At 52.1% G+C, this 25,239-nt stretch overlaps 1 protein-coding gene across 2 annotated transcripts in view; it reads right to left on the bottom strand.

The window, feature by feature from the left end:
* Positions 1–25,239, bottom strand: part of XPO5 (exportin 5) — a 762,403-nt gene that overhangs the window by 335,948 nt on the left and 401,216 nt on the right. For both annotated transcript variants that reach the window (XM_086926019.1, XM_086926020.1), the window contains exon 23: positions 12,902–13,038. In XM_086926019.1, the coding sequence (XP_086782145.1) occupies positions 12,902–13,038 (137 nt within the window). The remainder of the gene's footprint in view (positions 1–12,901; positions 13,039–25,239) is intronic.

Below are 25,239 nucleotides of genomic sequence, written 5' to 3' on the forward strand. Positions count from 1 at the left end.
GGTGTACCATCTGCCCCCCGAACTTCGTGAGAAGGTCCGGCCGACACGGCAGCCACAGGTGGGGCTGGATAGACTGGTGGAGCAGGTCTGTGAACCACCACTGCCGAGGCCACTCCGGAGCAATGAGGATCATCCGTGCTCTGGACTGAGACAGCTAGATGAGTACTGCCGGAATCAGGGGAATGGGTGGAAAAGCGTACAGAAAGCTGTTCGACAAGCTGATCCATAGCGCATTCCCCAGAGTCCCCGGTTGGTAAAACCTGGAGGCGAAGTCTCAGCATTTTCTGTTTTCGGCGGTGCCGAACAGATCTATTTGGAGTGCCCAATCTGTCGAAGATGTTTCCTAGCACCTTGTCGTTTAGGACCCACTCGTGGTTTTCTTAGACCAGCCTGCTGAGTGTGTCCGCCTGAGCATTCTGCACACCCGGCATATGGGTAGCTGTTATCGTCAGTCCTCTGGCCAGCAGCCAGTGCCAGATTACCTGCGCTTCTTGTGACAGTGTGCGCAATCTTGAGCCCCCTTGCTTGTTGAGGTAATACATCTTGGTCGTACTGTCTGTCTGTACAAGCAAAAAGTTGGTCCGGAAGGACGGATGAAAGGCCTTCAGCGCCAAGTGAACAGCTCGGAGTTTCAGAAAATGTATGTGATACGTGGATTCCGCCTGGGACCACGTTCCTTGGATCTGTAGATGGTCCGATTGCGCTACCCAGCCGTGGAGAGAAGCATCTGTCACGATAGTTCGAATTGGAATGTCCTTGTGGAATGGAACTCCCTTGAGGAGATTCTCCGCCGAGCACCACCATCTCAGGGACTGTAGAGTGTGTAGAGACAGTTGGATCCTGTCGTCCCAGCTCCCTCGTTTCTGGTCCCAGTGATCCTCCAGACATTCCTGCAGCAGCCACATGTGAAGGCGGGCATGTGGAGTTAGAAAGATGCAAGAGGCCATCGACCCCAGAAGAGAAGACACCGTCCTCACGGTCGTAGATGGAACAGACATGAGCGCCTGAGCCTTCCAAAGGATCGATAAGCGTCGCTCCTCCGAAGGAGACACGCTTGCCGAGAGAGTATTGATGGAGGCTCCCAAGTACTGTAGGCACTGGACAGGAGTCGGAATGGACTTGGACATGTTGATGTGCAAACCCAACTGGTTCAACAGAATGGCCGTCCTGTTGAAGTGCAATTGCGCCTCCTGGAAGGTAGAGGCTTTGATCAACCAGTCGTCCAGGTACGGGTAGACAAACACCTTGTTCTTTCTCAGGTGAGCTCCCACCACTGCCATGCACTTTGAAAAAAGTCCTGGATTCAGACTTCAGTCCAAACGGTAGGACGGTGTACTGATAGTGATTGGTGCCGACTAGAAAGCGCAGGAACTTCCGGTGTTTCCGTGCAATGGGCACATGGAAGTACGGATCCTGCAGATCTATTGCGCAAAGCCAGTCTCCTCTTTGCAGCTGCGGATAAATCTGGTGCAAAGACAGCATGTGAAATTTCTCCCTGCGAATCCATTTGTTTGCTTGTCGCAAATCCAGAATGGGCCTAAACTAGTTTTTGTCCTTCTTGCGAACCAGAAAGAACCTGGAGTATAGACCCTTTCATCTTTGAGACAGAGGGACATCTTCTATCACCCTTTTTCTTAACAGGGTATCGGCCTCCGCTTGAAGCTCGCGCAGCTGGTACTGCGAGCAAACCGGTGGAAATGCTGGAGGAGGGCTGACAAAATGAAGACTGTATCCATTGCAAACAATATTCAGCACCCGCTTGTCCTGAGTAATTTTTCTCCACTCTGCCAAGTAATTTTGTATGCTTCCCCCCCACCGGAGCGGGTAACGGACGAGGGGGAAGTAACTCCTCAGGGCTTAGACCCGGCCGGGACCTTGTTCGCCGAGGACTGCTGGCCGCCTCTGCCCCTCTGATGCTTCTGGAAGGGCTGCCGCTGGTACTGCTGCTGCTGTTGTTGCTGCCGGCCAGCCTGACGACCTTGCCCTCGCCTTTGGGAACCGTACCGCCTCTGAAAAGGACGGAAGGACTTCAGTTGTTCCTTTGGTTTCTCCAAACCAACAGCCTTCAGCGCCTCTACTTCCGCCTTCATGCGGGCCATTTCCTCATCTGCATGCGTCCCAAAGAGGGTCGATCCAGAGAATGGTAAATTTGCGACCCTCTGTTGCGCCTCTGGCTTAAGAGAGGTAAGGTTCAACCAGGAATGACGTCTCAAGTTGATGCCGTGGCAGTACCCATGAGCAGCTAGGAGAGAGGCGTCTGCCGCAGAGCTGATGAGTTGATTTGAGACCATCATGCCCTTGTTCAATATCTCCTGGAAGTCTTCTCGCCTATCCCTCGGGAGAAGCTCAATAAACTGTTGCAGGGACTCACACAAGGAGCGGTCATAGCGACCCAAGAGTACAGAGGCACTCGCCGCTTTCATCGAGGTGGCAGCCGTACTGCAGACTTTCCGTCCAGCTGAGTCCATCTGACGGCTCTCCTTGTCCCAAGGGACCGTAGACGAAGGGGCAGTCGAATGCTGCTTCTTGGCCGCTGTCACGATTACAGAATGCGGGACAGGATCTCAAGAACGCCGGATCAGAATCCGGGGGCCTGTACTTCTTTTGAAGTCGAGATGGCGCAGACTTCACCGAGGCAGGCGTCAGAAACAGCTCCATGGCCGGTTCCTCCAGTCCTGGTACCAAAGGCAACAAAGGGCGAGAGAGATGTCTTTTGTGCAGAGTCTCAAAGATCACAGAGGTAGTTGGAGTGGGTACCGTCAATGTGATCCCTAACTTCGCTGCCCCCCTCAGCAGCACCTCCTGGAATGTCACAATGTCGTCCACAGGCAACACTCTCGTAGGAGGAGAGTTCGAGAACGTGGGAGAATACCTCAGATCACTTGAAGAGTCCGTGTAATGGGACCGTGACTTTTTCCCCCAATGTCGATGATGGGGTCTTGTCGAGGAGCGATGCTTACTATGAGAGAGATACCGCCCTCTGGGCCTTGACCTAGACCTCCTGGGTCTCGCAGGAGCCGCCGGCCTTGGAGGAGGCAGAAGCGGAGGGATCGGAGCCGGAACCCCAGGCTGTGGTTGTGGAAGCCCTGGAGGCGGTGGAGGAGGAGGTGGAGGCGGTGGAGGAGGAGGTGGAGGTGGTGGAGGCGGAGGAGGAGAAGGAGAAGGAGAAGGAGGAGGAGGTGGAGGAGGAGGAGGCTTCCTAGGAGGCAGTGGCGGAAGAGCAGGAGGCATAAGCGTCCTGGGCCTAGAGGGCAAATAGGTCTGTGAATAATCCGATTCCGGCGACTCTCCTCTTCTTACGAGCAGGATGTTCTGGAGGCTGACCTCTTTGCGGGCGAGCGCCTGCGCCGTTGCGACCGGGAACTCTCCGATGAAGATGATAGACTAACCACCGAGGCACTGGACACCGTCCTGGGCCTTGACTGTCTCCTCGACGTCGATTTTTCTCTCCTTGACGTCTACCTCTTCAACTTCCTTGTTCTCAACGTCGATCTTCCAGACGTCGACGAACTCATCGACGTCGGATGTCTTCTCCTCGATGTCCACTTGTCTCTCTTCGACGTCGACCTTCGCGTCAACGGGTACGGCGGTGTCACCTCGAAGGCGAGCGCCTTCGCTACACATCATGACGTCGATGGTGTGTCGACGCCGGTGAAGTCCTCGATGCCTACCTCGTCCGAGGTCTCTACGTCGTACCCCTCGACGTCGAACGGCGACATCACTTCGACCCAGAACCCTGGGTCGACGGGGAGCATATAGTGGTCATACCTCTCGACGCCGACGTTGAAGCCATCGACGTTGACCGGGACCGGTGCCTTTTCTTACCTGGGGAGCACCCCAGAGGCCGATGACAGCGTCCCCTCCATGCCCAGAAGTCCCACCTGTTTCTTGATGTCTCCTCTGCTCCAGGCCTTGTAGACGGATCTTCTCCCTGTCACCACAGGCCTGGACAGACATTTTAAAGGCCTGGGACAATGTTCACCAGTTGTGGTTTCGGGCTTGGACTAGGGGGGGTAGGGGAGGGAAGATGTGGGATGGGGGGAATGTTCTGGGGTTCTGTCCGGGTGTGCTCTGTTAGCTCGGACACAGAGACCAGGTGGGGGGATGTCCATCCACTGGAACGCTGGCAGAGCGCAGATGATTACACACACTCTCATGGCTGAGGAGGCTCTCCAGATTCTCACCCTCAATGTTAAAGGGCTTAACAACCCCATCAAGAGGAGAGCGGTGCTCTCATATTTAGAACACTCTGGGGCGGCAGTGTGCCTCCTACAGGAGACACATTTATTGGCTAAAGACTGGCATCGCATGAGGTCCAGAGCGTTTCCAACTCAGTTCTATTCCTCCACCACGGAGAAAAAAAGCAGGAGTGGCCCTACTATTTGCTAAACACTTCAAAGGCAGGGTAGGGACAAGGTAGCGGAGGTTAGGGGCAGGCTGCTAGCTCACGCGATACACATTGGGAGCTTATCCCTCACAGTACGGTCCATCTATGCGCCTAACACAAAACAGGAGGCGTTTCTTACTGGGACACTCTCAGACGTTCTAAGCACTGGTTCACGGCACATATTGATTGGCAGGGACAATAATTTGGTCATGGATAACAACAGGGACAGGTCAGGTCGAAGGTTTGGCGACTCAGGGGTGCTATCCACTGAAGCTAAGCGTTGGCTCACCGACCGAGGGTTTCTCGACACCTGGAGGGAGGCTCACCAGACGGCCCCAGGGTATACCTTCTACTCTCATGTACACCACACATATGCTAGAATTGACCATTTCCTCAGCTCCACAGACTTGGCCCCCATGGCGCGGGATATAGAGGTTGCCCCAGCCGCCCTATCGGACCATGATGCAGTGGTGCTGCGCCTGCAGGTACCACGTCAACGTGCGCACGAGGGCAATTGGCGCCTTCGCGAAACCTTACTCTCCCGCAAGGGAGTCACCGAGCAAATTAGCCAAAGCATCAAGGACTACCTAACCCAGAATGACACGGGGGAGGTGGCACAAACAGCGGTCTGGGGAGCACTCAAAGCGGTTATTAGGGGGGAGCTGATTGCAATCTGGGCAGCAGAAAACAAGGAACGGAAGGAACGCCGCCAGGAGTTATCGGCACAGGTGCTAGAGTTACAACAAGCGCATAGTCGCACTGGGGCCCCTAGAATCTGGCGAAAGCTAAAAGCGACCAGGGCACAGCTGGCAAGCCTGGATCTTGACCGGGCGGAATACGCTGCTCTGCGCCTTAAACATATGTATTATGTAGGGGGAGACAGGACGGGTCGTTTACTCGCCAATAAGCTCAAGGCGAAAACCGTCCGGGCCAAAATCCCACTCATATGCGAGGACAGGGGCCGAGAGCTTCGGGAGGACGACCTTATAGCCGAAGTATTTAACACATTCTATGCTACACTCTATGCGGCTGACCCCACCGCGGCTGCGGACGAGGGAGCAGCATACCTGGAGGGAGCTAACGTGACGGTTCTTAACGAGGCGAACGCCCTAGCGTTAGACGCTCCTATCCGCTTAGACGAGGTGATCTCCGCTATCGCACGCCTCACGCCGCTAAAGGCGCCCGGCCCTGATGGATTCTCGACGGGCTTCTATAAGTCCTTCTGCCCCCTCTTGGCTCCGGTACTAACAAAGCTGTTCAACTCTTTCCAGGGGCCGGGATCGATCCCTCCAGAGATGCTGGAGGCAACCGTTATTGTAAACCAGGCAAGGACAAGACCAATTGCGCGGCTTACCGGCCGATTTCCCTCCTAAATATAGACCTGAAACTTTTCACTGGGATCCTAGCAGCAAGACTGGGCCCATGTCTTCCCGGCATAATAGAGCCGGACCATGCAGGCTTTGTCCCCACCCGCCAAAGCGCAGATAACACCAAACGCCTGTTGCACCTGATTGATAAAGCGTGTTTTAACGCCTCGGACGCAGCCCTTCTATCAGTCGACACTGAAAAAGCGTTCGACCGGGTTGACTGGATCCACCTCGACCGCACACTGGAGAGATTTGGAATGTGCGAGAGGTTCAGGGCATGGATAGCAAGTTGCTACACCTCCCCTCAAGCAACAGTTAAAGTAAACGGTACTAGCTCCAAACCATTTGCCATAGGCCGCGGCACGAGGCAGGGCTGCCCGCTCTCGCCCCTACTGTTCGCCCTCTATATAGAATCTTTCGCCAAGCGCGTGAGGGACAATCGGGCCATCAAGGGCATTACTTTTGGGGGCGAGGAACACACGATCAGCTTATACGCGGACGACGCCTTGGTAGCTGTTGACGACCCTAAGGTCTCGATACCAGCGTTCCTGGAAGAGATGGAACGATTCGGTGAGGTGTTGGGCTTTAAAATGAATATTAGCAAATCGGTCGTTCTCCCCCTGGGGTGCAACGCCCACCAGGCCAACAGGGGCTTGCTCAACTTAGGTGGGTTAACCACACGAACTGCGCTCCCATATTTGGAGATCGAACTAACACCCAATACGGCTCAAACAGTGGAGCTAAACTATACTAAACTGCTTGCAAACGTCCAAGAGTATATCCGGCGTTGGAAACAAAACCGCTCTCGTGGCTAGGTCGGGTAGCTGCGGTCAAAATGTCAGGAAGCGGGACAACGGATTATCCAACATCGGTCCAGGTTGAAGAACAAAGTTCTGTCCGCCCCACTAGTGGCTCATTTTTTGGAAAAGAATCACGGCCCCAATGAGTTGAAATGGACAATTTTGTCATCGTTTAAAATTGCCGTAGGTGCCGGAGGAGACCCCGACCTGCAACTGTCACAGAGGGAGGCATTCCTGATCATGAAATTCAATACAATAATCAATGGATTGAACAAACTTTCTGAACTAAGCAATATAAGATAACTGTGGTTCCCAGTTCGAATTATCGATTTAGAATAGGTACGCATTCAGACTATGGCCCAAAATTTCCAACTGTACAAAGGACACTGAGTGGCAGAGTAGTTGGGCAGATATAGCAAATGTACTACAAAGACCAAGCGCCCCAGCGATTCGCCACAATGAAATGGCTCCTTTAAAGATTTCAAAAAAGGTAACACGCCTCGAGACGCGCGTTGACGTCCACGCAGAAGCTGCCAGCGGTTCGTTGTATCGAGTGGAAACATACGGAGCGCAAGTAAGCTAAAGACAAGACCCAGTTTGCATTTTGAGGAAGTTGGAAAGATAAGCTTTTGAAATGCCTTCTCTTTGTCACGTTTACAGACCCGGTGGATACGATCTGTAACGAACATCTCTTTGACAACTGTGATTAAATCCGGATAGACTCCCTTTAGAAGTTCTAAGGTATGTGAAAAAACTCCCCTGCCTTTCAGCAGAGTTGAATGTTGGACATACATCTTCTGCAAGGGTGACTAAATAGTTGTTTAATCGTTGTCCACAGCACCGGGCACCACAAAAAACCACAATAGATCGAGGATAGACCAGAAAAACTACTGCGAGGTAGGATTATGAATTACGTATATGTTTTTATGTCAGCTGAGTCCCTGAACACAATACTGTAGCGACTTTGGGTATTTTTTTATATTTTGTACACCTGCAGAATCTCAGTGCTTCCGCAAGAAGCTACACAGTCGCTCCATCAAGACTTTACATCAGGTACATTTAGCTCAAGTTGAAGGGAATGTGAGTCAGAAAATAAATGTATCCGTTTTCTCACACCGATCATGTATTCATTTGTATGTCCCACAGTACAGGCCACTTTCCAGTCCATGTCCTGAGGAGAACCCTCAAAATATGTCCGGGTTCGAAACGCGTTGACTGAGTTGGAACAGGATTCAGGAAGGGCGTTTCAGGATTCTAAATTAAGACATTGTCTACCTGAGATTTGACCTTTGGATTTATATGTTTCCAGCACAGTCAAACAAGCAGGCCACCAAAAAGAAGCGAACGGCCCCTTGTTTGTTGTTTTATCAGGACTGGTGCACCCATGCATTGAATGAATAGAGGCATCTTTTTCCTTTTTTCATGTATATGGTGTGTTTGTAAATATGTCTCATTTATATGGTCTGTAAAATGTGTGTTTGCAGTATCGTACTTCATGTGAATTTTGCCATTTGAGTATTTTTGATATTTGGACATATGTAAATGTTTTCTTAAAAATCATCGAATAAGTAAAAATTACTAAATGAAAAGTGTGCCCGCTTAGGATTTTTTGGGCTAAGTGGGGTACGATTACATTCTAAATAACCTAACTTGCCATTTGTTTTGTTGTTCTAAATTAGAGTGGTCTAGGCCAGCTAGTACACAGACTCAAGCCTTCTTTGGTTTCACGGTCTGAAAAATGAGCAGCCCCTCTCCCATATGTTACGCATTTGTCCTTCAAAGGCAGCTTTTCCTCTGAAGCTCTCCTTTTGGGCCAACACCTGGGGCTTCCTGCACGAGGGAGGAGATCTATCCTTCCACAGCAGGCCCTTATTGTATCCTTTCCAATGAGTTGCTAACACTTCCCCAGGAGGACAGAAAGCTGCCTCGGCAACAGGACGCTGTGTGCAACCAGAGTGGGCACAGAGGACTAAACACAATAAAGAGTCAAGTTTGGTAAAGATGCACACTGCAAACTTGTTACATTAATTTTGACATGAAGAAATGCTTAATGTAATGAGCTGTTTGGAACCTTGGATGAACAACCTTGGTCGCACTGTTCCAGAATTAGCACAATAAGTGAACTCGTGAATTGGGTGACCAAGGTTTTATACACTAGAAGAGACAGTTTTGCATTTTTACTTTCAGAACACGTAAAATTATGTATACTGCCCATGGAATATGTTGCACCCTGCCTAATGACTCGATAGGCCTGCCATAGGCAGACCTCAACACATTTTGTCACGTGAGCTATATTTAGGGCCTACTCGCCTCTTCTGGCGAGCCGCCAAACAGGTGTTCTGTTCACTTACAAAGTGAAGGAGCATTAAAGACGCCTTTAAATCTTTTTAATCTGGTCACATTTATTGTGTGTTTGGAGACAGAGGTGCAAAAGTCAGTTTACATCTACAATTACTTATCTTTCTCTGACTGCAAAGTTCGAGGATTTTGTAAAGTGGACAGTCTGAAAAACGTGCTGTACAAAAAGTGTAAAATTACATGGCGTAGGATGTCCTGTTTTATTCGAACATACATGTAAATAGCTAGCAAGTGAACTGTACAATTTTTTTTTTATATTGCAGTAGTTATGAAAGCCCTTGTTTTGTAATTCTGTGCGATGAAAAAAGTATTTTAATGGGATGAAAACAAATCAGAACACTTTACTTGGCAAATGATAAATGTTTGCAAAAACATAATTTCCACAGATTGTTTATGCACTATATATTTTTTATTTAAAAAACTGCATATCAGTGGGAATGTTTACGTCCATTTCAATGGAAAATGTGCTATCTGTAAATGACAGTCCACTAGCGACTCCTGCTTTGGTGATTTATTTGTTAAAAGTGGGTTGTTGGAGATTAACTGAGAAACATTCCTGCCTCCCTGACAATGCTTTTAGTGAACGAAGAGGCAATTCAGGGGTCGTGTGCACCCTTTAAGTGAGCTAGATTCCTATTATGCATGAAGCAAACGTTTATTCTATTAAAACAAACATAATAGGTTATATTGTACAACAGGAATACTGAACTCACATACATGATGGTGATCTCACATGAGAAAGAAAAAGGTGTCTACAAAATATTTTTTTTGCCTATGATGACATAGTGAGACCAGTTTATGGATCATGTACATTAGAGTTAGGTTGAGTCGATTATCCAAGTTACTAGACCTGCAGGTCTAGTAACATTTGTATGATTTTTCTAGGCCTGATAGAAATGACTTACACATGTACGGGGGTATGGGGAAGTCTGGCTTTGCTTTTACTTTAAATGGCAATGTCAGGCTAGCAGTTTAAACTGCTCTTCCAGCCTGCAAATGGCAGGCTGAGAGTCTTGTTTTAGTTGTGTCCTGCCCAGGGTGGCACAATCACTGCTGCAATCCCTGGGGAAACCGTCTAACATACATGCCCTGGGTACCATTTTACTGAGTACCTACAGCTAAGTTGGCCCAATTGGCTAAGCTAATTTGACATACCAGGTTATGGGTAAGGGCACAGACACCAAGGTTGGGTTTGCAGGCGTCTGTGAACTCTCAGTCGCAAAAAAATAACAGCAGCATCGGTCCCAAAACACGGGGTGAACTATCCAAAAAGGGGCATTACCTTACATTTATCAACATCAGCTTGTCTGGGAATGAAGTGATAAATGCAGTTTCACCCATGAGGCTCGTAATTCACTAACACGAGTGGCTGATGTAATAGACATCCATATAGCTTTCAAAAGTGAGTAACCTTGGATGACAACTGCAACGGTTCAGAGAACACACGAGGAATGTGAGAACAAGGTTGCCTTAAAGAGGGACATTTGATTAGGCACACCACAAAGAAAGGCTGATAATATTAGTAATTAACTTTAACAGTGTCCAACACACAACCCTGTCAGGCAAGCAAGAGGGCAAATCATAGAATGTATGGTAGGTGAACCTGAAGACGATCTATGGAGTTGTCAGAACACCATGTGACAAATGTGCTCCATCTGCTAAACTGTTTTAATGGATTGGCTATGTGAATGTAAGTGAACATCCAGAACTTCATGGGGCAGGGAAAAGAGCACAGGTGCCCAGTTCAATCTCCAGGCATAGAGATGTAATCTCTGGAGGGGATGTGTAGAATCGGTTCAGGCGACTGTGAGAGGAGACGGGGCAGAGAGCACAGTGAGGACTGAACGAGGTCTGCATACCATCCTCTCATGCTCAGTCTGGTACATTCAGGATTATTTGGGCTAGGTGGAGACAATTTTTCCTTAATACACATCGAATTAACGATATGAGAGGAAACACTCAATGCAGCGCAAAATCCCACCTCAAGCGAAACAAACCCCTCAATGCAGCTTGAATCTGATACTAGAGGGCACAAACCTTTGGGCAGTGAGCATTCTTGTGAGTGACAAAGATGTCGATCTGAGGAGTCCCCCCACAGCTGGAAAATGTTGGCTGAAAAAGGTCAGAAGCAGCTGAAAGTCCTATAAAGAAAAAAGTTACTTACCTGTAATGGTAGTTATCCATTACTGGTATCTGTTATAGACCTGCATGCTTAAATCCTCCCGAAGTTAATCTGGGAGGTCCACGGTGCCACTCCAATAGCAATCTTTTTTTTTTTTAAAGAATTCATTTATTTGATGGTATACCACTACATCCTACTTTACAAAGCTCAATCTCACAAATAAATCACTACATATTAATAAGCATTTAAGGTTTGGTGTTAAAGTATATCCCACTATTTCACTTTGAGCGTGATGTATTTTAGTTCAGTATAGAGCGATGCATGAGCAGCCCTGTATCATGTGAAAAAAACCTGCCCTGCCTCTGACAATGATGTTCCTTCCTTCTTTCCTTAATTTTTATTTAGAAGGATGCTACCTTACATCTCGTTAATGTCCGTTTTAAGTGCATCAACCTTCTTTTCTTGCCAATGCTAATCTCAAAATAGGTAGACACCACTTTACAGAGATAGTCAACAAAATGCTCATCCTCAAACCACCATGTATAGAGGCATTCACCCAGAGAGGATGTACTATTTGTTCCTGAGCATATATTTACTGGGGGGTGATCTGATAAACTGAATAGGAGGACTTTCACATCTCATACATAGGTTCTATCAACTGCAGGCATGAATAATCCAACCATGAGAAGGAGGAGTGGGAATTGGAGAATAAAAGTGGACCACGCGGCCACCCTCTTGGGTCGGGTTCCTGCTATGTCCCGGGATGCCCACCCCTGGGACAGTGCATCCAGCTGCCACTTCCTCCAAACATCACACAACTCCAATTAGTATGCACATCCTGCAAGTGGGGTCCCCCTACCACTTGCTCTGCCACTTAGGATTTCCTGTGTTGGGTTCATCATTGTATTAAAGTCACCATCCTACCATCAGGACTCCAGCAGGCAGCTGCTCGATTTATGCAGCTAGAGCTGCCAATGAAGACTTCATTACCACCGAGTGTATGTAGGTAGAGACAATAGACCCAGTGTTCCCTTCCAGTGATCCGGTAACTGAGTATTCCGTAAATGATCATGGAATAAATTAAGTAGTTTCAGCAAAGCTAAAAGACTCCCCTCACACACGACGTGCAGCAGCAATCTAGTGGGAGATGGTGGCTTCGGCAGGGTGTGGTCTGCAATCTGCTTGTATCAGAGTGTTTGATATTTGGTTCTTTTTTAATGATGCAAATAGTTGATTCAAGTAACAATATTTGCAGCCTATTGGCTAGGTTTAACATTAGACTGCTAATCAAATACAAGCGTGGGACTCAACTGGGATGATTCAAGCACGCAAATCAATGAAAAGTCAATTGTTGTCCACTTCTAATTGGAGAAAAACCCTCTGGGTACATAGGCAAATTATCTGCTGAAAATAAGCTAGCTACCAGAGATGAAGATGAAGAGTAGACTATTAACCTCTGCATGTATGAATGCATGTAACATATGTTTTTTAGGTGAACCTAGCTAGTAAGTAATAGAGTAACGAACAACGGGTGACAGCCCAGGTCTATGATTCAAGGATGTTTACGGAAAGACGGGTAGCAGATAAGATACAACATACAAAAAGAGCTAATGGTGTATCAGAGAAAATAATAAAATCTTGCAGTCTACTTGGTTCCTAGTGTGAAATCTCATGTCTATCTCCAATAAAACAGGATAAGAATAAAATCTAGATTATGAAGGCAATTTAACTGATATTACTGACAATTTCTAAATCCTGCTCACTGCCTTACTGAAAATAAGAAGCAAGGAGCATGTTAAACATCTAACAAATATACACTTTCAATTTATTATGAGAAGCTAAATTGGTTCTTCTGATAAAAGGATATGAAGCAATGGGCGCAGTCTGTAGTCTGGAATATTCTCAAGGTTTACAAAGCATGTATTAAGAAGTTGACTGGCGAGGCCCTCCACGCTGTAGAAATCCTGCTTCATAGAAGGACCAGCATGTCCCAATATATGAAAACTAGAATTAGAGGAAACAAAAGTTTATGCCGTCACAACATTTAAAGAAACCCAGCCAAAGCAAAGAAACTGCTATAATTACAAAAGCTGATATTTTTATTAGAATAACATTTTACTCTGTGTTCTACACGTTAAGGCCCATAACACCCCAAATGTAATCACAGTGAAAATGATAAAGCACAGGCAGTATACTTTAGGCAAACAAAATGTTGTGTGCAAGAAAGAATTAAGGTCCTTCAACTGCAACACAAAAGAAAACATTACATGCATATGTTTCATAAATTCTCTTAATTCAAGTTATTCTTGATTTGCATTAATCTTGATTGTTAGTTTGCCATTCCTCCGTGCTCATTGTTTGGCCATAATGTTCATGCTAATTAGGTAGACAGACCCAAACCCTACTTCGCACCATCTTTAGGTTCTGAAGCACAAACGTGCCCCATTGTTTTGACAATGCTCCACCAAGTAGGAGGCAGGTTTACAGGTGAATTCTTTGTTACATTCATAACCACATATTGATTGCGCCCATTTGTGAGCTAACAAAAACATTCAACATGAAGAGGAATACACACATTTTTTTTAATATTACTTCAGCCGCAATATTACATAGGAGTTTCCGTAGGTCTCCCATACTGAAAGTGCTCGGTTTACTCCCATTACAGCTTTTAAATAACCTGTAGGAAGGGACAAGCGTAATTGTCTATTCAGTGTTGTGAGAAGTGCCATCTTTCTTGCATGATATGCCCCCACTTTTTGCTGAATGGCGGATGTACTATGACTGAGTGTACCCTGGGTTCCTGCAAACCAGGTACCCAGGGCCTGTGTTCCTTCCCTAAAACTGCGTTGGAACCTAAACCCAATTGGCATCTCTGGCCACAGGTCAGCCCCTGGTAAATGGAAACCTAGGTACCCAGGGTACTGTGACCAGAGAAGCCCCTAAGGGCTGCAGCCCTTATTGTGCCACCCTTTGGGGCCCTGTACCCTGACACACACACACACACACACACACACACACACACACTGCCTTTGCAGGCTGAGTGACTTGGTGCAGAACTAAACAGTGTTGACATGGCACACATCCCTGTGTGCCATGCCATGCCCACAAACCCACTGCCCTGGCATACCTCAATCACCCCTCTAGCTGGGTGCACTATGCCAGTGGTGGGGGCATAGGTGCATGAGCCCTGCGCCCCTACAGTACCCAGGGCCATTCCTGGGCACTGTAAGTGCAGTGATGCCATGAAGAGTATATGGTGCTGGGAGATTGCCATTACAAACTCCACAGCACCATAATGGCTACACTGAAGACTGACAAGTTTGATATCAAACTTCACAGCACATTTAACCCACACTGAGGTCAGTGTGGGATTTAATGTAAAATGCACTACAGAGGGCATCTTCGAGATGCCCTCTGAAACCTAACCTACAATCCACGTCTTGTCTGAGAGGCTGCCTAGGCTGCCACACAGCAGACATGTTGCTGGACCCCTGGGTAGAGAGGCCCCTCCGCTCTCCTGGGCCTGCAACAATGCACATCCTGGGCGAGGTGCTAGGTCTTCTCCCCAGGATGGGCAGGGGAAGCTTCAAAGGCGTGCACTTTTCTTCCATAGGGTAACATTGACTGGTTTCACTTGGAAATTCTTCAAAGTGTGGAGTTTTGCAACTTTAAAATATTCATCTAAAATCAGCCGAACAACGAATTCCGATTTACTCAACTGTTATCAGGACAGAACCAGGTGCTCCATCTTTTAGCCCAGCACTGACCCTGAAAAGTAATTTTAACCGTACTTACCAGTAACTTGAATTTCCTTCAATAGGAACCCAATGTCTGGTTTTCACCAGAAAAGTTTGTCGATTTTCAAACACTACAAATATTCCTTAAAAATCGCCTGTATGGGGGCGTGGCCAAGATGGCGGCCTGATCAGACTTGTTCCGCGAGGCTCCCTGGCCCTGAACCCCATACTGCCCTTCTAAAAGCCTGTAACCCCCTCATAACGTGAGCTCCGTGACCCACTGAGCGGTGCTCCCCGGCGCTGTCTCTTTAGCTCGCCTGTGTACGCTGAAGCGCCTGCAGGAGCAGAGATCAGCGTACCGCAAGAGCCGCGCCTGGGAGAGATGGTATAATGGCGGCCGCGCGCTACCCGCGGCTGGGCTGGCTCTGGTGAGGACGGCGACCTGCGGGGTAACAGCGGTGTGCTGCGGACTGCGATCTCCAAGACCAGGAACCGCTACAGGCAGTCGGGACCCAACGCGACTGGCGTACAACCAAGGCCGGAGGCGGCGGCGTCCTGGAGAGGCCCCAGCTTCGGGCCTGGTCCATGCGGAGCGGTGGAGCCGAGACGCAGCATTTTAACCCGGCGGAAGCTCGCCATAGCGGATCTCCCGGCAGGCACCCACTTAGGCGTGTGGATGCTGGCCCCCGCTAATCGCCGACACATAGGAGCCTGAAGCCAGTCAAATCTGAGAAGGACTGATCGCCGGCAGAAAGGTGGCGACTTGCAGGGGCGCGGAGAGCTGGCGCCTGAAGAGAGGAGACATAGACTGACCAACAGGCTTCAAACTCACGACCGTCAGGTGAGGAGGGGCACGGTGGGAGTGGAAGTGCCCAGCTACTTGCCATGCTTCGGGACAACCGGGTGCAACTGGGGGTCTACCGAGGATTGGAGGAGAGGCTGCCCTATAGTGCGGGGATCCCTTCGGGCGGTATAGACCCTGCCGGACCAGCCTGGTCACCGCCGAGCTGACCGACTTCCCGGGAAGAGCCCCTTCATAACGCCCCACTCAACTGGAGGACACTGACCTGCCTTGCCCTTCCGGCACCAGAGATGGAGGCGACATGGCTAACACAGGGCGCAGGGGGGCCGCACTATAACCGACATGTTAGTCAAAGACGCCATAAAGGGGGAGAAGACCCAATCACCCCCCTCGCCAGTAGCACCAACCAGCACCCCAGGGCAGGAGAGCAGAGGGGACCCTATCACTAATGCCTTTCTAGAATCTCTATTCAACACTCTGCGAGACGATTTCCAGGCCTTGAAACAAGAGCTGGCCGAGGAGCAACGTGAACTGCGCCGAGATGTGGATGGCTTGGGAGAGAGGGTGGCTGCGGTGGAGGAAGCGGACCAGGCCCACTGCGAGGAGGTAGAACTTTTACAGCAAGAGGTCCTCCGCCTCTGAGAGCAACAGGTGGACCTCCAGGCACACACGGAGGATCTCGAAAATCGCCCCCGGAGGAACAATATATGTGTCTGAGGAGTGCCATTGAAAGCCGAAAGGAACAGCGTTACTTGCTATCTGCAGAAACTATTCAGGGAGATTCTTTGCGAACCTGCTGACTTTGACATTCGCATTGACCGCGCTCACAGGGTCGGCCTGGCACGGCGTGCACCTGCCCCTCCGCCGGACATCCTGGCATATCTCCCTCCCTAACTTTCCCTTAAAGGAGCGGATCCTGAAGGAGGCTCGTCAAAAGCAACCTCTCCATTTCCAGGGCCACCCTGTGGCCTTGTTCCAGGACCTTTCAGCCATCACCCTTTAGAAGAGGAGGGCTTTCAGGGTGGCCACGACATTCTTGCAGGACAACGAGGTGCCCTATTCATAGGGTCACCCATTTCGATTAGTCTTTAAATGGAAAGGGGCCTTACACCAAATGCGTTTGCTCCGAGACACTTGTACCCTGCTGGGCATCGAACTTGCGGAGGATGAGCCACCGGGAGAGGGCTCGTTGCGACGGTCGCAGGAGGGTTCCACACAGCACTCACGTGGCGGATGGCAGCGGGTGCGGCGACGACGCCCCCCCAAGGCGGACCTTAAACCTGATCCGACGACCATGGCCCAAGAACAGGCAGCGGCCATTCAAGAGGTGTTCAGAGACACATCGAGCCCGCATTGAGACACTGACTACGGGGGATTTGCCTTCACCGCATTGAATTTGCCGGGTTGGGGGGATGGGCGGGGGGGGGGCAGCGGGGCTGCTACTGCCACATACTCCTCCACGTTGAGACTCCACAGGTTTGGACTACGTTCTGATAAACCTGGGACTATGGTTTGTACATGGGGATACCTAGTTGGGTTTCGGGAGGGGGGGACGGGAGATTGGTGTGTTGCAAGTTGGGGTTAGGGGGTGGGGGCTGGCAGGGTTGGAGTTCAAGAGAGAGGGGCAGAGGGGGTGGTGGGGGTCTCTTCAGTTGGGGTTGGGTTTGGGGCAAGGGGGGCTGGGGGAGGGATCAAGGGTGGGAACCAGTGTGCCGGGGGGGTTCAATGTGCGAACTCGCTTGCTCTACATGTACCGATTGTGTTGCAGAGCCATCACTCTCACATAGCACCTTTCACCCCTTCCCTTTAAAATGACAGACTCTGTCTTGAAAATACTGACCCTTAATGTGAAAGGCCTGAATAACCCCATAAACAGAGGGCAGTGCTCTCCTATTTGGAAAATTCGGGGGCCGAGATTTGTTTACTCCAAGAAACACACTTACTTGCGAAAGATTGGCACAGGATGCGATCCCGCGCTTTTCCCCACCAGTTCTTCTCCTCTCTATCAGAGAAAAAAGCGGGGGGGGGGCTATCTTGGTGTCTGGACGCTTCCAGGGCAGGATTGGTGATAAGATGGGTGAGATCAAGGGTAGACTCCTGACACATAGCTTCTTGATAGGGAGCCAACAGCGGACAATAGGCTCCCTGTACAACCCGAACACAGGCCAGGAACTTTTACTGAAAACTGCCATCTCAGAGACACTCAGATCCCGACCCTCTTTTACTGCTAGGGGGGGGGGACCTCAACCTGGTGATAGACACTAATGCGGATAGATCAGGGCACAGGTATGGAGACACGGGCACCCTCTCACGGCAGGCAAGTCCTGGCTACACAAACGAGTTTTGGTAGACTTATGGAGGGCCAAACACCCAGGGGCGTCACAATTCACGTGTTACTCACACGTGCACCGCACTTATGCCACACTAGATCACTTTCTCGGGTCCTCCGACTTGCTCGCCCAACTGGCGGACGCTTGCATTGTGCCGGCAGCTCTTTCCGACCATGATGCAGTCGAACTTACACTCCAGATCCCCAAGACTAGGCGTCCTTCCGGGAAATGGCGGTTACGCAAAACTCTCTTTCAACGGCCGGAGGTCACTAAGCAGCTCCGCAAATGCATTACTGACTATCTGACCATTAATGACACGCCCGAGACCTCGGCGTCAGCCTTGTGGGGCGCCCTGAAGTCGGTGGCCCGCGGCAAGCTCATCGCAATAGCAGCGGCAGACACTAAGGTTCGTACAGCGAAACGGGCCGATTTAACAGCACAAGTTTCCGAACTCGAAAGGGTTCTCAGCCGCATCAGGGCGCCACGAGTCTGAAAACAATTAAAGGCAGCCAGAACCCAATTGGCCAGCTTGGACATGGATAGGGCAGAGTTCCCCGCCCTGTGCCTCCACCACACTTACTATGTGGGGGGGGGAACAAGACGGGCCGCCTACTCGCTAGCACGTTGAAAGCGAAAAACCCAGCGATCAAAAATTCAGGGCCTGAAAGACGGAAAGGGAAATGAGATCAAGGAGGAGACACAGATCGCGGAGGCATTCCGAGACTTCTACGCCTCTGTCCCGGACGCGGACATTGATACATATTTGGAGAATGTGGCGACTACTTGTGTAACGATATATCTGTAAGAGACATTAGTTAGTGATAGATTCCTTACCTTAGAATATTCCCAGGCGTCAGACTGGATCCGGAAATTTTTGCGTAGCAGTACCCTTGCGCGTCGGTAGGCGTCCTCTGCGGCTCCGCGTCCGTCGTCGGCGTCGTGGGCGCCGTGATGACGTCGTCTCAGTACTTAGACGCCGCCTCCGCGTGCTGACATCAGTTCTTAGCCTCAGCTTTTCCGCGCCAGAAGCGCTGAGCCGTGTTAAAAACCAACACTGGTGCCATTGAAACTAGGGCCCTGAAAGGGGATGACCTTAACCCTAGATATCGGTTCGCAGAACAGGGAGGATGGGTGGGTCGGTAAGGAATCTATCACTAACTAATGTCTCTTACAGATATATCGTTAAACAAGTAGTAACTTGTGCATCTGAAAGATACACGTTAGTGATATCACTAACTAATGTCTCTTACAGATATATCGTTACACAAGTAGTAACTTGTGCATCTGAAAGAGACACGTTAGTGATAGATTCCTTACCTTAGAATAGATACCCCAGCAATAACAACCCCGGTGGTGGGTGTGCGAACCAATAATCACACCACAAAGTCCTGGAGGATGGAACGGCCAAAGAAGCCATCCCTCCGGACTTGACTGTCCAGGCAATAGTGTCTTGCAAACGTGTGCTGCGAGGCCCACGTAGATGCCTGGCAAATGTCCTGCAAGGGCACTCCCCGGCCCAGGGCAGTAGTTGTCGCCGTGGCTCGGTGGAGTGAGCCCGGAATCCAACAGGGGGCTCCTTTCTAGCCAAGGAGTAGCATGCCTGGATACACAAGATGATCCATCGGGAGATGGTCCTCTTGTGTACCGCCTTTCCCTTCTTTGCGCCACGTAACCAACAAAGAGTTGGCCATCCACCCGGAACTGGCGTGTGAGATCCAAGTAGAATGAGAGCACATGTTTTGGGTCCAGACGGTGGAGCCGCTCTTCCTCTTTAGAGGGGTGCGGTGGCGGGAAGAAGGTTGGCAAAGTGATGGACTGCCCGATGTGGAAGGCTGTGACAACCATGGGCAGGAAAGATGGCTTAGTACGCAACACAACCTTGTCCGGATGGACAGAAAGGAAAGGAGGAGTACAAGAGAGGGCCTGGAGCACACTCACTCTCCTGGCAGAGGTGATGGCAACCAGGAAAGCAGTCTTCAGTGTAAGAAGGCGGAGAGGACAGTTGTGAAGTGGCTCAAAGGGAGCGCACATCAGAAATGTAAGTACAAGGTTCAAGTCCCACTAAGGCATCACAAACGGAACAGGTGGAAATGTGTGTGTGATGCCTTTTAGGAATCGATTTACAATAGGGGACTTGAACAAAGATGGTTGATCAGGCAGCCTCAAGAAGGCTGAAAGGGCAGAAAGATAGCCCTTGATAGTGCCCAGAGCAGAGCCCTGCTGGGCAAGAGAAAGAAGGAAGAGAAGAACCTCAGAAAGAGGGGCAGAGAGGATCCACAGCCTTTGCTGTGCACCATGCCACAAATCTGTTCCACCTGCAGGCATATACCGACTTTGTGGAGGGACGCCTGGCTGCCAGAATCATATTACAGACTTCAGGAGGCAAGTCAAATGGCCTCAACTGTCGCCGCTCAATCTCCAAGCATGGAGGTGGAGACTGGACAGGTTCGGGTGGAGGACCGTCCCCTGCTGCTGCGACAGAAGGTCCTCCTGAAGAGGCAGACAAACTGGGGGATCGACTGACATACTGAGTAGCTCTGGATACCAGTACCTTCGTGCCCAGTCCGGAGCCACAAGGATGACTTGGGCCCGGTCACGTTTGATCTTCTTCAGCACTCTGGGCAGAAGTGGTATAGGTGGAAAGGCGTACAACATACCGCAACTCCACTCGCGACGAAAAGCGTCTCCGAGCGAGTGCCGCCTTGGAAATTCCAATGCGCAGAACTGATGACATTGCGCGTTCTCTTCGATGGCGAATAGATCTAACCAAGGCTCTCCCCACTGCAGAAAGAGACCTTGTGCCACGTCCCAGTTCAGACGCCATTCGTGATCCATCATGCACCGGCGGCTGAGTTCGTCCTCCCTGGCGTTCAGAGAACCTGCCAGGTGTTGAACCACCAGGGTCACGCCCTGATGTTCCAGCCATTGCCAGAGGCGCAGAGCCTCCTGGCAGAGGGTCCACGACCCTACCCGCCCTGTTTGTTGCAGTACCACATGGCGGTGGTGTTGTCCGTGAACACCTGCACTACACTCCCTCGGACAGAGGGGAAGAATGCCTTCAGTGCTAGACGAATCGCCCGCAGCTCCAAAAGGTTGATATGGAGCCGGGACTCCGCATGGAGCCGGGACTCCGCCGGAGACCAGAGGCCTCTGATCTCCGCCTCTCTCATGTGGCCTCCCCAGCCCTGGAGGGATGCGTCCGTCACGACTACGTGCTCCGGTTGGAGAAGGGAGAGGGATCTGCCGCTGACCCAATCTCGGTCAGTGAGCCACTACTGCAGCTGTCTTGCAGTGCCCTCCCAGATCAGGACGTGGTCGGACAGGTTGCCCTGATGCTGGGCCCACTGAAACTTCAGGTCCCACTGCAGAGCCCGCATCCGCCACCTGGCGTGATGCACCAGAAGGATGCAGGAGGCCATCAGCCCCAGAAGCCGCAGCTTCAACATGACCGAGATCCGGGATAAAGGCCGAAAGAGTGGGATGAGAGCCTGAATATCCCGGACCCGCTGTTCGGGCGGATAAACCCGAAACTGCGCCGAGTCTAGAACCGCTCCGATGAAGAGGAGCTTCTGAGAGGGGCACAGGTGTGACTTCGGCACATTGATGGAGAACCCCAGCTGGTGCAGGAGATCCGCCGTAGTCTGGAGGTGGCTGACGATTGTCTGGGGCGAGCCCGCCTTCAACAACCAGTCGTCGAGGTAGGGGAAAACTGAAACCCCTAGCCTGCGCAGATGAGCTGCGACCACTGCCATCACCTTTGTGAACACCCGTGGGGTGCTGTTAAGGCCGAAGGGGAGCACGGTATACTAAAAGTGCTCTTGGCCAACCGTGAACCGCAGGTAGCGCCGGTGGGCCGGCAGGACGGGGATGTGGAAATAAGCGTCCTGCAAGTCCAACGCTACCATCCAGTCTCCCGGGTCCAGGGCAGCTAGGACCTGAGCCAGTGTCAGCATTGTGACCTTCTCCTTCCGGACGAAGCCGTTGACGTTCCTTAGGTCCAAGATAGGGGGTAGACCCCCTTTGCCCTTCTTGGGTACCAGAAAGTAGTGGGAGTAGCAACCACACCCTACTTCTGGCCCAGGAACGAGCTCGATGGCCCCCTTGGCCAAGAGGGCCGTAACTTCCTCCTGCAGAAGTCGCAAATGATCCCCCGATACACGGTGGTTCTGTGGTGGCATGGCTGGAGGAGTCGCCTCGAAGGGGAGGGAGTAGCCCCTTCGGACAATCTGCAGCACCCACCTGTCTGACGTGACAGTGGGAGTGGTGATGGCGAACCCTGCCACCCACTGGCGTCACATGGGCCTGAAAGCACGAACTAGGAGGGTTTTGAGGCGGATGCTGCGGGGGAAGGTGTGGACTGACCTCGCCGTTGACCCCGACCGCCGCCACGGCGGTTTCCACGGCCGCCACCGCGTTGGGTATTACCCTGCGGAGCGTGGCTGGCAGCACGTGTGGGTGCACCCCTTCCGTGGCCACGAAAGGAGTGAAAGGCAGCCGATTGCTGGCGTGGGGCCGAGAGGCCCAAGGACTTGGCCGTAGCCCTGGAGTCCTTGAAACGCTCAAGTGCATGGTCTGCCTTGTCGCCAAAGAGGCGACGGCCATCGAACGGCATGTCCATAACTGTGTTCTGGACTTCAGTCGAGAAGTTGGCGGACCTCAACCAGGTGTGGCGTCTTACCGCCACCGTCGTTGCCATCGCTCTACCCAGTGAGTCGTGGTATCCAGTCCACACCGGATGGAATCCCGACCTTCCACAAGGGCTTGGCCGAGTTTGGCCCGTACCTCCAAAGGACACTCTGGCAGCACTTCCGCGACCGTATCCCACAGAGAGTGGGTGCAGCGGCCCAAGAGGCATGCGGTGTTGGAAGACCGCAGTCCCAGACTAAGGGATGAGAAGATCTTTTTGCCATACTGCTCATACCTCTTAGATTCCCTGTCCGGCGGAGCCGGCGGGAATGCGGTTTGGGAATTGGAGGCCTGGAAGACCAGGCTCTCGGGGGTGGGGTGGGTGGACAGGAAACATGGGTCACCCGGGGCCGGGCGGTGGCTTCTGGCCACTTTTCTATCTACAGGCGAATCCGTAGCGGGCTTGGACCAAGTGCCCAAAAGAACGTCAGTTAAGGCCTTGTTAAACTGCAGCAGAGGCTCGGCTGAGAATGATTGCGGCTTAAGGACCTCAGTGAGGAGGTTAGTCCTCACGGCTGCGACGGGGAGCTCAAGGCCCAAGGCCTTGGCTGCCCTCATCAACACCACACTATATGTTGGCCCCTCCTCCGTAGCCACGCTAGGAGGGGAGACAAAGCCAGTGTCAGGCGAAGTGTCTAAACCACTGGCTTCCCCAAGTTCACCTGCCCAGTCCTCATAAGACTGGCACTCGCATGTCAGAGGGTTCTCAGACCCCTCCCAATCCTCCTCATCACCCATCACCTGGTACTCAGGGTCAGTAAAGGATGGGGCCGGTTCATAGAAAGTGAACTCACCAAACGGCGTCTGAATCGGCGCCGTACTGCCGCCCGAGGATGGCGCCGGAGGTGACACCTGTGGGGTCGGCGCCGGGGAGGTCGTTAAATCCACTGGCGACGACCCGAATCCGGAACCTGATCCAGTGGGGCCCTGCGGCGCTGGGCCCGAAGGCGCCGGCGGCGTTGAGGGCCGAAGCACCCGATGGCGTCGGGGCCGAAGCCACCCACCCCCTAGGAACCCCGGACGGGGCCGCTGGGCCCGAAGGCGCCGTGGAACCCGTCGGGGGAGAGAGGGACCTCATGGCCATGAGGAACCGCTCGATCTCCCCCGGCGTCGCGTTAGGCCCAGGGACCGGAGGGTATGAAGCTGGACGCGACGCCTGCGACTTCGACGGAGCCGCGTGGGCGGTGCCACCTGAACCCCCGGCCGCATTGCGCGAGGTTCGGGGAGGAGTCGGAAGAGCGATGACGTCTTCGACCCAGAGGAGTGATGTCGACTCCCGGAGCTAGGACGGCTCCGCTCCCGCGACCAGTCCCTCGACCTCCGTCCGGACCGGGACCTCTCTCGGCCGACTGCCGGAGTTCGAGTCGCTTACGGGACCGCTCCCGTCTAGCTTTCGAAGTAAGGGCCCGGCAGTCAAGGCAGGCCTTGTCGTCGTGGTCGACGCCGAGACAGTGGAGACACCGACGGTGGGCCCAAAGGCGCCGGCGGCGTTGGGGGCCGAAGCACCCGATGGCGTCGGGGCCGAAGCCCCCGACCCGCTAGGAACCCCAGACGGGGCCGCTGGGCCCGAAGGCGCCGCGGAACCCGTCGGGGGAGAGAGGGACCTCATGGCCATGAGGAACCGCTCGATCTCCCCCGGCGTCGCGTTAGGCCCAGGGACCGGAGGGTATGAAGCTGGACGCGACGCCTGCGACTTCGACGGAGCCGCGTGGGCGGTGCCACCTGAACCCCCGGCCGCATTGCGCGAGGTTCGGGGAGGAGTCGGAAGAGCGATGACGTCTTCGACCCAGAGGAGTGATGTCGACTCCCGGAGCTAGGACGGCTCCGCTCCCGCGACCGGTCCCTCGACCTCCGTCCGGACCGGGACCTCTCTCGGCCGACTGCCGGAGTTCGAGTCGCTTACGGGACCGCTCCCGTCTAGCTTTCGAAGTAAGGGCCCGGCAGTCAAGGCAGGCCTTGTCGTCGTGGTCGACGCCGAGACAGTGGAGACACCGACGGTGAGGATCCGTGACCAACATCAGTTGATCTCAATCGTCACAGGGTTTGAAACCAGGCATTTCCCTATCGGCATCGATCGGAGTCGAAGACTCGAAAAGGGTGATCAAAAAGAGTCAGTCAAAAAGTGACAAAGGTACCACTTTTTCTGGATCTGCGCTGCTGGCGCGGAAAAAAGAAGAACTGACGCCAGCACGCGGAGGCGGCGTCTAAGTACTCCGACGACGTCATCACGGCGCCCACGACGCCGAGGACGGACACAGAGCCGCAGACGACGCTTACCGACGCGCAAGGGTACTGCTACGCAAAAATTTCCGGATCCAGTCTGACGCCTGGGGATATTCTAAGGTAAGGAATCTATCACTAACGTGTCTCTTTCAGATCACGGCATTTTCCTCGGTGAGCACGGAGGCCCTGGAGGCCCCCATCCGGTTAGACAAGGTAGTAGCAGCGATATACCGTCTCCGGCCCCTCAAGTCTCCGGGCCCGGGCGGTTACTCCGCCAGTTTTTATAAAACCTTTAGCCCATTATTGGCTACAGTTCTTACTCGGCTCTTCAACTCCTTCAATAGCCCGGGCTCCATCCCTCCAGACATGTTGGAGGCCGAGATAGTGGTGCTACCTAAACCCGGCAAGGACCCTACACATTGCTCGG

This window comes from Lissotriton vulgaris, chromosome 6 (assembly GCF_964263255.1).
Source record: "Lissotriton vulgaris chromosome 6, aLisVul1.2, whole genome shotgun sequence".
In the NCBI taxonomy this organism is placed as follows: Eukaryota; Metazoa; Chordata; class Amphibia; order Caudata; family Salamandridae; genus Lissotriton; species Lissotriton vulgaris.